A 15,048-nucleotide genomic window follows, 5' to 3' on the forward strand; every position below is an offset into this window, starting at 1 on the left:
GTATCTAGTTGAAGACATTACCCTTAAAAATTGAAAAAAATTCTCTCGTTCCCCGCAAATGGGGGAAATATCCAAAAAAATTACAAATTTAAAAATCAGTAAATTTTGTCATTTTTTTCTTAAAACTTCCATAACTTTTTCAAATATTAACAAATCAAAATAATATTTTTTTATNCTTTTTCAAATATTAACAAATCAAAATAATATTTTTTTATATCGAAACCTTAGGTAATTTCCTTTCGTTTGATATAATTTTTTTTTTTGAAAATCTAACACTTATTCTGCTCATTGGGGGGGATTTAAATTAGCAAATTTTTTACAAAAATTAATTTTTTCAGCTAAATTTTTGAAAATGTTCCGGAAATACTGCGTCCTTTAAACATATATCAAATTAAAACTTATTTTATGTACTATAAAATGAAAAAAAAAAATTTGTCCCGACGACCTATCTGCTATGCGCAAATGGCTACCGTATTCAAAAATATGCTATTTTTCTATTAAAATTCTAGGTTTAGTATTTTATTTTATTTTAAAATATCTTATTATGAGAATAAATTGACTTTCATGAATATTATATAATTTAATTGACATAGAATAAAGTTCATAAGACATAAGAAATTAAACTTATTAAATTTTTTTTACTTTTTTAAAGTCGAAAAAGTAATTTTTAAATTTGAGTTAGCTTAAATAGCCAATATTTTAGCTTCGATGCGAATTTTTTATATGTAAATACTAATTTTTAATAATATTAAAACTTAGAAGTGATTTGAAAACATCGCGAAAAGTTGATTTAGAATGGTATATTTTTGTTACTGATGAAAGTTCCTTGTAGTTCAGTGCATTTATTTATAGTAACAAACAGTTTTTATTGAAATTTATTGTATCAAGCCCTTTAAATTTTTATACACGTAAAAATAAAGCAAAATACAACTTCTTTATTATTTTTATAATTTCTCCGTTTAAATTACAATACTAAATTATTGAATATCAATTTCATACTAAATTTAATAATTATAATTAGTATTTATTCATATATTATATTTTAAAATCAAACAACTACTAATTAGGATATAATCAAAGAAATAAGAGTTGATGTTGCTTTTGAATCGTTTCTTATGATAGTGATTTTAATCACTGTCAAACATCATCTATACTTGTCCCATATATGCCTTGTCTACACTGTGCCTCGACCCCACTGTACTACCGTTTTTTTTTTGTTCTGTTAATAAATGTAGAACAATTGTTCACAATCCCTTGTTTTCATCTCTATCAATTTCGTCATTACTGTTTCACGTCAATGATAGCATCCTCATTTGTATGTCCTACTTTGTAAATTATTTAGCTTAGAGCCTACATAAATAATTTGATAGATGTATCTATCAATAATAATAATTTGATATAATCGTAAATAAAATTTCCATGTAATAAAGTTTTAATCTTAATGTTAAAATCCCTTTTAAATCTATACGCAGTGGCACCGGAACTGTGAGCACGAGGCATTTGCCCCCTCAGTGAAAATAAAGAAAGGCAAAAGTATTATATCTCCCCCTACCCATTGAAACTGATAAAAAAATTATGGCTAAAAATAAATCATAATTGTTAAATTTTAATATTTTCTTTTGTAATTTAATTTTAAAAAAATTGCTTATTATCAATTTCACATTTTGTGATTATTTCATAGAATTATGTATTATCCATATTATTAATTGTGGCTTAGCAAATTTGATTGACCAAAATAAAATAATAACTAACAATGTAATAAAAAATAATATGCATTATCTAGGGTCAAGTTTATAAACTACTCGATTTTTTTTTTATATGATCACTAAAAATTGTTATATCTGCATTTTTTAGCTTTATTAATCAATATTTATATTAATCAAGGGTTTTTTTGTCATTAAATTTTTGCCCTCTTTGTAACAAATAGTTCCAACGCCCTTATCTATTTGTACCCATAGATATATACGCTATATATTGTAAAATGTTAAATTATACTGTTTAGTTACGCTATGGCTACTTTACAAGAATTAGAAACTAACTCTGATAATTGTGCAATATGCTGGGAAAAAATGGATTCTGCTAGAAAATTACCATGTGGTCATTTGTTTCACAATGGGTGTTTACAATCCTGGATGGAGCAAGAACCATCTTGTCCTACATGTCGCCTTTCATTAACCTTAGGTCAAGATCAAAATATTGGAGTTTCTAATTTAGCTAATAATGTTAATCAAAACACATTGGGTATACATACTCATTCCCCTCATCACTTTTTTCATTTTGATGGCAAGTATTTTTATAATAAAAATTCAAGATTTGTTATTTTTTTATTAAATTTTTTTAATTATAAAATCAATTTTCATTTCAGGATCTAGATATTTATCTTGGTTACCAAGTTTTTCAGTTGAAGTTACTCATTCATTAAGACCGTCTTCACAAAACATACAATCTTCACAAATTGACACAATGGCAAGACAAGTAATTTTTTTTTAATTGTTAGTTAATACATTTGTTCATTAATTTTAAACTAATTATTATTGTAAAAAATATAAGGTACTTCAATTATTCCCATATTACACTATGCAAATGATAGTTGAAGACTTGCTGGTTACACGATCTGTTGATCTTACTATTGATAATATTCTTGAAGGTCGTCTTATTTCACCTCAACAATTTATTGAAGAAGAATCTATGATTGAGATACCTCAGCCAATCAGTACAGTTAAGCAATATATAAATATTTCTCCCGGTACAAAGTTAGTATACTTTAAAAAACAGAATTATATTACTTGATTTGAAAACTTTTGATGAATTTTTTACTTAGTTTTAATTCAAATATGAATGAGCCTGGAATAGATGATCTTGTGAGTTTGGGGAGTCAATTTTCTAAATCACCTGATGAAAGAGAACATATGCTAAGAGCTCGAAAACAAGCTATGATTTTACGAGCTAGGCAAAAGTATATGAACAAAGAGGAGGGATGTTCCCAAAGACTAGACTAATAAATGGATTCATTTTTATGGATATTTAAAGACTGTGATTATATTATATTATATTCACCTTAAGATATTAATTTATAAGTGAAATGAGATAACTATTTTATATATTGTTTATATGATTAACTAATATACATCTTAATATTGAAAATTATCTGAATTATGGATATTAGTTCCTGTACAGGTTAATTAGTTTTATTTTAAGTAACTTATTAACATCTTATGTAAAGAAATTACCTATTAAATGCTGTGGCCAAGTTAAGGCTTATGTTTTATAAATTTAGTTATGTTAAAATTAATTATTAATTTAGTTACAAATATATAATATAAAAAAAACTATTAATATCTATTTACTATTGTGTAAAATAACATATAATATCATAAAACTTAATAAATAACTAAAGAATTGAGTATATAATAAAATTTTTTTTTTGGTAATTGATTTTATTATATGAGTTTAAGTTAAATATATATCAATACAATATGCATTTTATAAAAAATAGACATATTAAAACTATGCAATTTTATATATATATATATTAATGGAATAATTTAATGTAAATATTATTAATAAAAATAAGTTTTGTTTTGAAGTTTTAAAGTATACATTTTATGGATTTATCTACTTATACAGTATAATATTTTAAATGAGATGTAAGATGAAATTTATTTTAAAAGACTCGTTTTAATTGATAACTAGAGCAATTAGTGGTATTGAATTTAAAAATGGTGAAAATGTATTTTTTATTATTAATAAAATTATTTTATGATAAAATTGGTCCATTGTGATATAAATATTGTATTATTTTAAATTAAATCAAACTAAACTAACCTTAATAAATTTTAATAAGTTTAAAATATTTTTTAATTTGCGTTTAATGATTTAATTAAAAAACAAATACCTACTTGTTCAAATATTTTCTAAACGCTTCCATCATTTATTTAATAAAAAAAAAGTTCCTAATTAATAATTTTCTTCAAGATTATTGAATTTTATTTGTCAAATGAAAGTAATAAAGAGTTAGAAATTAGAAATCCATTTTTTTAAACAAACATGACCCAAATGACAACTTTTTTTAACAAGTTGTTAATTATTATTAAGTCTGTATTAAAAAAATAAATAACCTAAAAAGACATTTTGCAAATGTATGTTTCTTCTTTGTCTTTTCCTCTATAAAAAGGTAGCATAATATCTAAAATAATAACACTTGTAATTCTTGTTGCATATAAAATTGTATGAATTATGAATTCACAGATATAATATAAACAGTTTTTAACAATTAAAAATTAAAGTTTTTAAGTAATAAACTATTATTTAGATGAATCAAAATTAATTTATATCTATTAGCACTTTATGAATTATAAATATATTGAAAAAAAATTACATATAGTTTAAATAAATCAAACTGTGTTGGAATTAATTTTATATTAATAGTTATTATATCATTAAACTTATTCTTAGATTATCCAATGAAATTCATTATAGTTAGATGTAACACAACATGTGCAAAAATGAAGTCTGCAAAGCCTCTTTCTGGACTGATATCACTAAATTGAGATTTGTTTTGAGGGTTAGCTTGTAATCTTAAACATACTAAAAAAATCCAATTTATGTATAATTACCCGTACAATTTTACTTAACTAGCAGTCACCTCAAAATTAATATTGTTTAGACTAAACATATTTTGGAACCTTAAATAAATTACACAATGTATGCTTTTTTGTGATTACATAAGACATTTTGCTGTCCACAATATTTAAGTGCATTTTATAAGAAATTTTGACACTGATTTTGGCTTCAGATATTTTTTATCACATCAATAGTTGTGAGATAATTATTAATTTGTAATTAATAATCAAATTATAATAAAAAATTATCAAGTTTAACAATTGTTTTTATAAACATTTAAATTTGAGTTTGATAGATATTTTCAGAAAAAGAAACTCAACACTTCACTTTAACTTTTTAGTTTAATCTGGTTAAATTGTAATTAGTGAAATTACTACAAATAGATGGATAATTTTTTGAAAAATTAAAATATATCAATTTTTATTTTTACAAAACAAATAACTAGGGAAATTATTATTATTTACATCTAGAGTTTTAATTCATATTTTCGTAAAATAAAATATAGTATAGTGACTAAAAAATTTAAATGAAATAATGTAAGAAATATATAGTTCAAGGTATTTTTAATATTTAGTAGAAGTTTTGGTTAATATAAAATTTGTTCAGCTAAAATTAGGTTTTGGATTATAGCATGACCTGGTAAAATATTTATATTTTGGTTATTGGGTAAAAAAAAATTAATTAAAGATGATATAGCAAAAAATCAAATTGATCAGTTGAAAAAATCATGATGTATACAGTCATTAAAGCATAGTATTATGATATAACCTTTAATGATATCATCACATCTAATAAAAATAATAACAAAGGAATACAAATAATGATCAATTTTAGTAATTATGCCAAAAACTGGATGTGTTGAAAAATACCTGAAACAATATTTAGAATCAGTATCAAAATTTATTAGAGAATTCTTCTGAATATTGTAGTCAACAGAAAATTAGTCAATATTTAATATAACCAAAACTAAGTATTTAAAATACGTTGAATTACATATTCTAAATGTTTATAAAGACTTCTGTATAATACAATGAAATTTCATGGTTGACACATACATTAATGTATTTTTAAAAAATATTTTTTTTCCCAAAAACAAACAAAAATATCTGGTCAGAAAAATAATAAAATGAAGAAAAAAATTATTTTTTTATAGTATTTAGTTTGGATTAGGGTATGTGTTTTTTTAATATTGAAATTACTTTGAATTTAAATTTTTACTAAGGTAACAGGTATTTAAAATTAAAAAATATAATTTTTTCTTCTTTTTGAGGTCAGATCATTTTATAGCTAAGTACACATTTATTAAAATGTTACGAAAATAATACTGAATATTAAAAAAAATAATCTTACCTCCAAGAACAAAACTACTGACAGAAGAAATAAATCCACTAAGAAATGAATTAAATGGAAATGTCCCAACAAGGCAGCAGTAAACAAATTGTACAATTCCAGTTAACAGAATGTACAATAAATAAGCATCAATAATTTTAAGTTTTTTTGATGTTGTTTTAACATAATCATCATAAAATTTGGTAGTGATGCCAACTATCTTTGCCATTGTATAAATTATTTAGAAAAACTAAAATCTTGTTACACAAGTTACCTAAAATTAATAACTTAGTTAAATAAAAAAATATGTATAAATATATGTATTTTAAAACACACAATAATCTTAAATATTTTTAAATATAAAATAATCAAAGAAGTAAAATTTACAATACTTTCAATATATATTTTTATTTAGTATAAAAAAATAGTTAATTAACGTTGAAATTTATACTTTAACCGATATTTATTATTTGATATCTCAATTCTTCTAATTTATTGATTTTGATAGTATTAGTTTTAAAATTTGATGACAGTTTTAGTACAACTTTACATAAATAAAAGGTAATAATATTACTAAAAATTTATATTTACATAAAACGTTATTATTCAATTTCGTTTTTACTTTAAAAAGAAAACGACGATTATTCGAGACAAAATTTTGTTAAGTATTACCAGGAAATTGAATCGTAATCATATACGTGTAATTATAATTACAATAAAAAAATTATCATTTTATACCGGGCAAATTATGTTCATGGACAAAATCGCTGAATGCATGGAAAAAATATATATTTTTTAATTAAGATAAAAAAAACTTTTTAAAAACCAAATTAAAATGAAAATATCCATTATTTGTATTACATTCGAATAGATGTCGAAAATGTAGGGGAATAGTCAATTTGAATAGATGTAAAAAAATCAATGTTGAATGAGTTTTGAACTGGAAAACTTTTTTTTAAAAGAAATGTATTAACTAACTAAATAATTACTAAAAAATAATTTTATCTCAAATAGTAATATTTGAATTACCAATCTTTATAATTAAAAAGTTATGTTATATTACTAATATATTTTTAATGTGTTTTAATTTTAAATACTGTTGATATACATATATATTTAATTTATTCATTTACTTTTGATGTAAAAAATTTGAAGTCAAAATAGTTTTTCTGTTAATATCAAAATTTTTCCCAAGTATCGTCAGGCTTAAAATTAATAATTTTTTAAGTAATTAATTTTTTGATGCGTCAGCAGATGCTTGGGCGGATTTTTAAAGAATGAGGAGTGGCTGTTAGTGACTAAAATATTATTCATGCAACCTGGTCATCGGTAACATGGTAACTGGACCGTGGACTCATAACTTGTCTTGACTAGTCTTGGGGCTCTTCGTACTGTAACTAATGTCACTCTTGAGTTGGAGCATAATACATTTTAAAATTTATCTCATTTTTAATTAACTCTTACGAAAATTTTGTTACGTTGAAGTTTATAAAACATTTATTTTAAGCTATTATTCAAAACTTATCTTGGCCCGCAACGGTTTGGGACCAATACAATCGAAAAGGTAACTTAAAATGTACTTACCGCACGGCTATTTATTAGTGATTTTACGGATTTTTCATAAGTAGAAGTTATTTAAATTTTGTAACGTACTTAATGTAACATGAGTGCAACAATTTATTTTACCTTATTTGATTGTAATCTCACTATCATTATATATTTGCTAAAATACCTACGATTTTAACATTATACCCCAAGGGCTTAATGTTTAAATATTATAAATTAAATAATCAGCGGAAACGTTTTAATTTTTAAAAATTAATCATTTGACATATATTTATAGAGTATTATTTTCATTTAATATAATATGAGTATGACTTGTTACCTATTTAGTTGATAATTATAATGATCAGTTAAACTACTTATCAGTTATGTTATTTTAGTGTTAAGCTATTGGGTAATTTTTATTTGGTTTATTTTATAGTTATTTGTTTAAAAGAATGGCTAATAATACAATGGAAAGATTCTGTGTGAATCTATCATTTTTCTAAAGTAAACTATGACCTTATGTATAAATTAAAAGTTGAATAAAATTAAATTCTATTTTATAATATTAAATCAATTCACTTATTATATTGTTAAAAGATGACTTTTTCAGTGTATTTATCCAATTTTCATCATGTTTGTATAACTTAATCTTTACTGAAACTTATAATTTTTTCAAAAAAAAATTCTTATCATTAATATTAAAAACTATTAACAGCTAAAAAGTTATATATATGTAATGCTGTTGACATTTTTGTGATACATGAATTTTATTAAGTATAAAAAAAAAAAATTTGAGTATTTTATAAAAAAATATAATAAATATTATAATTAATATTTTTATAAATATTATTTACTTTTTAACCTTCTATACTACACATATTTTTAGATTAAAACATCAATATGGCTATAAATGTATATTCAACAAATGTTACATCAGAAAATTTAAGTCGTCATGATATGTTGGCCTGGGTTAACGATACATTATCAGCAAGTTTTACAAAAATTGAAGAATTATGTTCTGGAGCAGCATATTGCCAGTTTATGGATATGTTATTTCCTGGTATATTAAATATATGTATACATATTTCTTTCACCATTTTTTAAAATGCATTTACTTGAAATTGGATGAAAAATAATTCACATTTTTTATCATAGTTTATTAATAAAAAAAAAAAAGAGGTTCTAATTTATATTACTAAAAAATTTTATAATTATATTTGAGAAGTGTAATATTATTTTTGGCTTTTTACATAGGTAGCGTACAAATGAAACGGGTGAAATTCAGAACAAATCTTGAACATGAGTATATACAAAATTTCAAGATTCTTCAAGGTGCATTTAAAAAGATGACAGTTGATAAGGTTTGTATAAATTTGAAATTTATAGTTTTATAAATTAACCATGTTAATTATTACCAAAGAAGTAATAAGTTTTAAGTTTTTGAATAAAAAGATGTTTCATTTTTCATCTTAATATTTAAGTATTTAAAGTTATAATGGAAAATACCTTTTATTTTGCTTATAATAAAGTAATCAAATTGTTGATACATGGTGGTAAAAAGTAACTTTATAGGTGATTCCTGTTGATCGTCTTATCAAAGGTCGTTTTCAAGATAATTTTGAGTTTTTACAATGGTTCAAAAAATTTTTTGATGCCAACTATGATGGACGAGACTATGATGGTTTAGAAGCTCGTGGTGGAATTATGATTGGTGTTGGTGCTGTTGATAATATGTGCGGTTTTCAAGCACCACCTCCATATCGTATTCCAAATGCTGCTCGAGGTTATAGAAGTCCGTCTTATGGGCACGGTATTCCTAATTGCATGATTATAGTTGTCTAATTGATAGGTGTTAACTATTGATTGTTATTTAATGTTCATAGTAATTTGATTTATAAGCATCAAATCAGGCATTCTTTTTTTTTTTTTTTTTGATGCTTGTAGTTAATAATTATTTACTTGAAGTGTTTGCAATTAAAACTATAAAAAGTAAATGTTTTTATAGTTAAAGCAGAATGATGATAGTGGAATGTGCATGTAAAATAAAGTTGGGATTCGCATACTCATATATGAGACTTTTCAATTTATGTTTACTAGCTAGTTTTTAATTAATATTACTATTTTATAAAAAAAACTTTGATATATCATTTTTATTAGAACAATATAAAGTTATTAATTTAAAAGTATTATTTTTGTATGTTTAAATAGTTTTTAAATTATATTATATTTAAATTAAAATGAATTATAAATTACTCTTCAAATCTCCTTGAAACTATTAAAAAATAAATCAACATTTTTTCATTTCTTTTAAGATAAATAATTCTGTAATTAGTAAAAATAGCATTATCATAGTAATTTTAAATAAATTATTGTGTTGTTAATATAAGAATGAATGGAAGTCTTAAATATTTTTTCATTTTTTTATGAAAAATGGTCAATAAAACTTTGTGGAAAATTTAACTTAAATTTCTGTTTAAACTAGTAGTCATTAAAATTGTGAATTTGCATGTTTTTTTTGCCACAAAAATGTTGTCCAGTTAAGCTAACATATAGGGGTATAATTCACCCTAAATGTTGACAAATTTTTATTTTTCATACTTTGACATATTTTTATAAAATTATCCTTATTTTTTGTAATATAAGATAGATTTATTCCAAATATTTTCAGTTATATTATTTGTTATTATATTTTTCAGTTATATATTTGGAATAAATCTATCTTAAGCTTGTAATTTAATGGTTTTTTAGTACTTATGAAATATTTTCTATATATTTGGCGCTCTGTATGAGAATTAGTAAACTTAAAAGGTTCTAAGATAATTCTTAAATGAATATAAATATGTGTGTGTGTGCTATTATTGTTATTAATAACAATATAAGATAATATTAAATACCAAGTGATTGTTTATTGTTGACTACAAAATTTCTTTTATAAAAAATTTTGGTTTTATTTAGTATTATTTATTTTTTGATTCATAAATAGTTAAATATTTTTTAGAACCATCCCTTATTCTTTATGAGAGAGACACTTTATTTTTTTAATAACAACATATATAGCTTTAAAAGTTAGAAAATATCCAACTAAAAAAATTATTGGTTTATTATAATTTTTCAAACAGTATTCTGGAAGTTATTATTATTTTTAAGTTTAGATAAGAAGTGATGCACTGGTAATGACTATTTTGGAGTTCCTAACTATTTTATACTTAGGCAAGATGAAGAGAGTAATTGATAAATGTCTAAATATATATATATATACATACATGGTAATTCTTTTAACTTTAGACACTTTTTTCTCTTAGAATAATATATTTTTTTCAATTTTGTTAATACATATGTATTTCTATTTATCTGTAAAAAAATATTTTTATGTTCATACCTTATGTATTATATGTGTATCAGCTATATTTTTTCAATAGCGTTACACATATATAACTAGTTTATAAAATAGGAAATAATCTAATTAAAATAATTACTAGTCGATAACAACTTTTGAAATAGTGCTTCGGTAGATATTCACAATTTTGCATCTAGGCGGGAGGAGGAGAATGCCTGAGAATTGATTAACGATTAGTATAGCTACATTTTTGCTTAATTGGTCTATATTTTCAAATGCTAATATTCCTACGTATTAGATCAAAAGTCGTTATTGACCATTCATTTTCTTAATTAGATTATTTTCTACTTTATAATCTAATTAATTAAATATGTATGTTTCAATTAAAAAAAAAAAAGTTGCTACCAATATAAGAAAAAAGGGGTAGACTTAAAAATTATTTTTCAACAATTAAATTGAGATGCATATGTAACTAACAAAAGCCAAAAAAAAAATATTTATTATTTTAAGATAAAAAAGTGGCTAGGATTAAAATAATCATCCCCCCGTATATATATGTGATTAGAAAATGATTAAAATAAAAATGTCTAGCTTTTCAAATTTTTTGAATCTACAACAAACTATTATTCTATATGGACTATGTTTCTTTTAATTGTAATTGTAATAATACACCTAGTCAATTCCAAATTGACTCTCTCTTCGAGATTTCTACTTTTGTTTGACTGAACTTAATATGTTAATTGAAGAGTTTAAGTTCAATTAAAACTAGCTCTAGAATAGCTGAATATTTTTGTTCTGTCTATAGTTTTTATTATATTGCTATTATTAATTAATAACTCATTTTTTATAAAAATGTTTTATTAATATATAGATTAACACTGGCACAAATAAAAAAAACTTATCTGTTAATGATTGAGCTCCTCAAAAATGAAAATAATTATTTTCATTTTTTAAAATAAAATATTTGGAAGAAAAATTAATTTAACACTTATTTTATAGTAGTTGAGATAATGTAAATTACTAATAGATTCATTAGTATTTTTTTTTTTACTTGCCCTCAAATAAATAGGCTATAATCTTTTACATTAACTTATGACTCTTTTATGAAGGGTAATCTATTTTGTATATTAATAATGATAAAAACGAAAATGTATCCTTTTATCATTAACAATATGTATAAACTATTCTAGAAATTATTTTATGAAAATATTGGTTATTACAAAAGTATAGTAATATTAAAAAAAAAAAATTATTTGGAATATAATTATGTAAAAAAAATAATGTGCGAGTTATGTATTAACCCTTATTCATATTTTGTATATTCACTTCCAAGTTGTTATTTTGTAACCTGTAATACAAATTTTGAGACAAAACCATTCTATTTATTACATTAAGCTTCTTTATTAGTTAAAATTAAGGGTTGAATATTATTTTAATAGTGACTCTGTTATTATTCAAATACTTAACATTCTGATGAATGAAATTGAAGATATAGCATTAATATCATTTTCTTATTATGTACAATGTGTTATTTACATTTTGTTCAAATAGTATTTTATTAATATATTTAATTGTTTAGTAAGTTAGTTTTTTTTTGCTAATTTTTATTTGTTATAGTGTATATTTATATATAGTATTTTGTTTATATAATTTATTTTTTGTTTTCCTTTTGCATTTGATATTTAATTTTATTTTTATTTTTATTTTGCAGATAGTACCTATTGATAGGCTGGTCAAGGGACGTTTTCAGGATAATTTCGAGTTTTTACAATGGTTCAAAAAGTTCTTTGACACCAATTATCAAATGACTGAATATGACCCAGTAGGTGCACGAAGTGGTGAGGGAATGGGATCAGCAGGAGTTGCGTCCAGAGCAGGCATTACCAAAAAGCCATCTGCAGCAGTACCGCCTAGAAATGTTTCCAATAATCGTTTATTCCGTCCCGCGAGTAACAGCAATAGTTCGTATATTAACTCGAAATTATCCCAGATTGCCCCCTAAGGCTTGCTTCTTTTTTTATAATTTTATAATAACTTTAGTTTTTTTTTTAATGATTTTACTTTTTTGTAAATAGTGTCTAATCGTGCACCTGCATCAAGACCAGCTGTAGGAGCAACTCAACGTGATAGAGGTGATCATAAAATAGATGAATTGACTAGACAGGTATAAGTATTGTTTTAGTTAGATAATATAAATATTTTAATCTTGTATTATTATATTTCAAAGTTTAATACAAAGATAAATGTCATAAGTCCAATCTTCAATTTTTTTTGAGAGATGGTAGAATTATTTATGTCAAACCCTCAATACTTGTTTTAAGATGATTATACATTATAATTATAAATAAATAATAAAACAAGAAAATATTTTAATTATTATTACTTTTTCATAATTTATAAAATTATTAATGCAATAGTCTTTAAAAGGTATTATATATAAGCTAAACATTTTTGGATATACTAAGTTCCTCTTTCAATCAAGAATAAATGCTGTTTCATTAAAGTTGCAAAAACATAATATTTGATTATTAAATTTGTACTTAAATTGACAGTATTTTTTTCCTTTGCACTTCTATGAATTAAAGTATATGCTTATTATAAATATACAGTGGTCAACAATATTATGAAAAATCTAATGACTTTTGATCTACTATAATACCATTATTTTAGAAGTTATAGACATTTCTATACCTAGGTGGGAAGAAATGAATCACCCTGTAAACATATTTTATATTTTTGCTTATAATAAATAACATTATTGTTATATCATTCTGTATAAAAATATTAAATATTTTAATTTTTAGATGAGTGAACTAAGAGTTACAGTGGAAGGTTTGGAAAAAGAACGTGATTTCTATTTTGGAAAATTACGTGATATTGAAGTTATTTGCCAGGAACAAGAAAGTGAACATCCTTTGTTTTCAAAAGTATTGGAAATTCTTTATGCAACTGAAGTAAACCTATTTTTATATTAGTCATTTCATATTATATGTTTAAATGTTTTAGCTTCGATGCGAAGCTGAGAAGGTATTGGTTTTACTGTGTTTTTTTTTTTTTTTTTTTTCTGTTACCACTTTTACTCAGCTCTTGACGAACGGATTTCTTTCAACAATATGTCAAAAGACCACAAATCGTATCTAGTCGAAGACATTACCCTCAAAAATTAAAAAAATTTCCCTCGTTCCCCGTAAATGGGGGAAACCTTCAAAAAAATAACAAATTTAAAAATCGCTAATTTTCAAATTTTTTTTACTAAAAACTGCCGTAACTTTTTCAAAAATGAACATATCAATATAATTTTTTTTTTATAAATGCTTGATATCTTTATCTATCATTTGGTATATATTTTTTGTAAATTTGACTCTTAACCTGCCCACAGGGGGGATTTAAAATGACAACTTTTTCACAAAAAATTAACTTTTGAAAATGTTCTGGATGGTCTGATACTTATATATATATCTTAAATTAAAGCTAATGTAATGTACTTTATTATGAAAAAAAAAAATTTGACCTCTGGACTTGTCTTCGTGGTGAAAATGGCTACTAAATGCTAATTTTGTGTGAAATTTCTCGATTCTCTATTTTATATTTTTTATTTTAAAATGCTATAACTTTTTAAAAAATGTATGGATCAATACAATTTTTTCATGAGAAGTAGTATTTTAATAATCCCATTTTCATTCGACATACTTTATCTATATCAAGATATTAATAAGGAACTAGCAGATCATGTAGCTTTTGGAATAATACACCAATTTTTTAAAATTAAACACTAAAGATTTGCATCGAAGCGTTTTATTTTGATAGTGATTTTAATCACTCTCAGATATCATTATACTTGATCCAACTATGCCACGTCACCACTGTGCCAAGACCCCCCTGTGCAATGTTTTTTTTTTCTTCATTGCTGATTAACTAAAATATTTAGTTAATTTTTATTTAATATTACAGGAAGGATTTGCTGCTCCAGAAGAGGTCGATACGAACAATCATGATGATGATGAAGCTTACTAATAGTTTTAAAAAAAATTTTTTTACTTAACTATGAATTTTTTTAATGATATTTATTATATTTTACAAAATGCAATATAATAAACTGATAAGCACATGTTTTATCATGTATCATCTTTATTATTATTTTAATTCAATTTTGTCTATAATTTTAATAAATCGATAGTATTATTGTTTAATGCTAAATTTATCATCTTACT

The 15,048-nt window shown here is 23.0% G+C and overlaps 3 protein-coding genes across 8 annotated transcripts in view; 2 read left to right on the top strand and 1 right to left on the bottom strand.

The window, feature by feature from the left end:
* LOC126903455 (E3 ubiquitin-protein ligase AMFR-like) overlaps positions 1-3,861 on the top strand; it is a 21,644-nt gene extending 17,783 nt beyond the window's left edge. For both annotated transcript variants that reach the window (XM_050681593.1, XM_050681592.1), the window contains 4 exons: positions 2,003-2,283; positions 2,366-2,475; positions 2,551-2,753; positions 2,822-3,861. In XM_050681593.1, the coding sequence (XP_050537550.1) occupies positions 2,003-2,283; positions 2,366-2,475; positions 2,551-2,753; positions 2,822-2,999 (772 nt within the window). In that variant the 3' untranslated portion in view covers positions 3,000-3,861. The remainder of the gene's footprint in view (positions 1-2,002; positions 2,284-2,365; positions 2,476-2,550; positions 2,754-2,821) is intronic.
* Positions 3,862-4,207: 346 nt separating this feature from the next.
* Positions 4,208-7,206, bottom strand: LOC126903477 (dolichyl-diphosphooligosaccharide--protein glycosyltransferase subunit DAD1). 3 transcript variants are annotated; one of them, XM_050681636.1, is made up of 3 exons: positions 7,086-7,206; positions 5,974-6,226; positions 4,208-4,587 (listed from the first exon to the last, which is right to left on the bottom strand). In XM_050681636.1, exons 2-3 carry the CDS (start codon positions 6,179-6,181, stop codon positions 4,457-4,459), a joined length of 339 nt encoding a protein of 112 aa, XP_050537593.1. In that variant the 5' UTR covers positions 6,182-6,226; positions 7,086-7,206; the 3' UTR covers positions 4,208-4,456. The 3 variants fall into 3 exon arrangements, with proteins under 3 accessions (XP_050537593.1, XP_050537594.1, XP_050537592.1); XM_050681637.1 differs by lacking the exon at positions 7,086-7,206 and adding an exon at positions 6,544-6,640; XM_050681635.1 differs by lacking the exon at positions 7,086-7,206 and adding an exon at positions 6,404-6,537.
* Positions 7,207-7,339: 133 nt separating this feature from the next.
* Positions 7,340-14,968, top strand: LOC126903470 (microtubule-associated protein RP/EB family member 1). 3 transcript variants are annotated; one of them, XM_050681625.1, is made up of 7 exons: positions 7,340-7,516; positions 8,387-8,560; positions 8,755-8,861; positions 9,073-9,310; positions 12,913-13,001; positions 13,642-13,791; positions 14,789-14,968. In XM_050681625.1, the coding sequence occupies exons 2-7, from the start codon at positions 8,401-8,403 to the stop codon at positions 14,849-14,851; spliced, it is 807 nt and encodes a 268-aa protein (XP_050537582.1). In that variant the 5' UTR covers positions 7,340-7,516; positions 8,387-8,400; the 3' UTR covers positions 14,852-14,968. The 3 variants fall into 3 exon arrangements, with proteins under 3 accessions (XP_050537582.1, XP_050537580.1, XP_050537581.1); XM_050681623.1 differs by lacking the exon at positions 9,073-9,310 and adding an exon at positions 12,549-12,798 and having other exon boundaries at positions 7,350-7,516; XM_050681624.1 differs by lacking the exons at positions 7,340-7,516; positions 9,073-9,310 and adding exons at positions 7,984-8,004; positions 12,549-12,798.
* Positions 14,969-15,048: the final 80 nt, after the last annotated feature.

Source organism: Daktulosphaira vitifoliae, unplaced genomic scaffold (assembly GCF_025091365.1).
Source record: "Daktulosphaira vitifoliae isolate Bord-2020 unplaced genomic scaffold, ASM2509136v1 Scaffold_4, whole genome shotgun sequence".
Taxonomy (NCBI): domain Eukaryota; kingdom Metazoa; phylum Arthropoda; class Insecta; order Hemiptera; family Phylloxeridae; genus Daktulosphaira; species Daktulosphaira vitifoliae.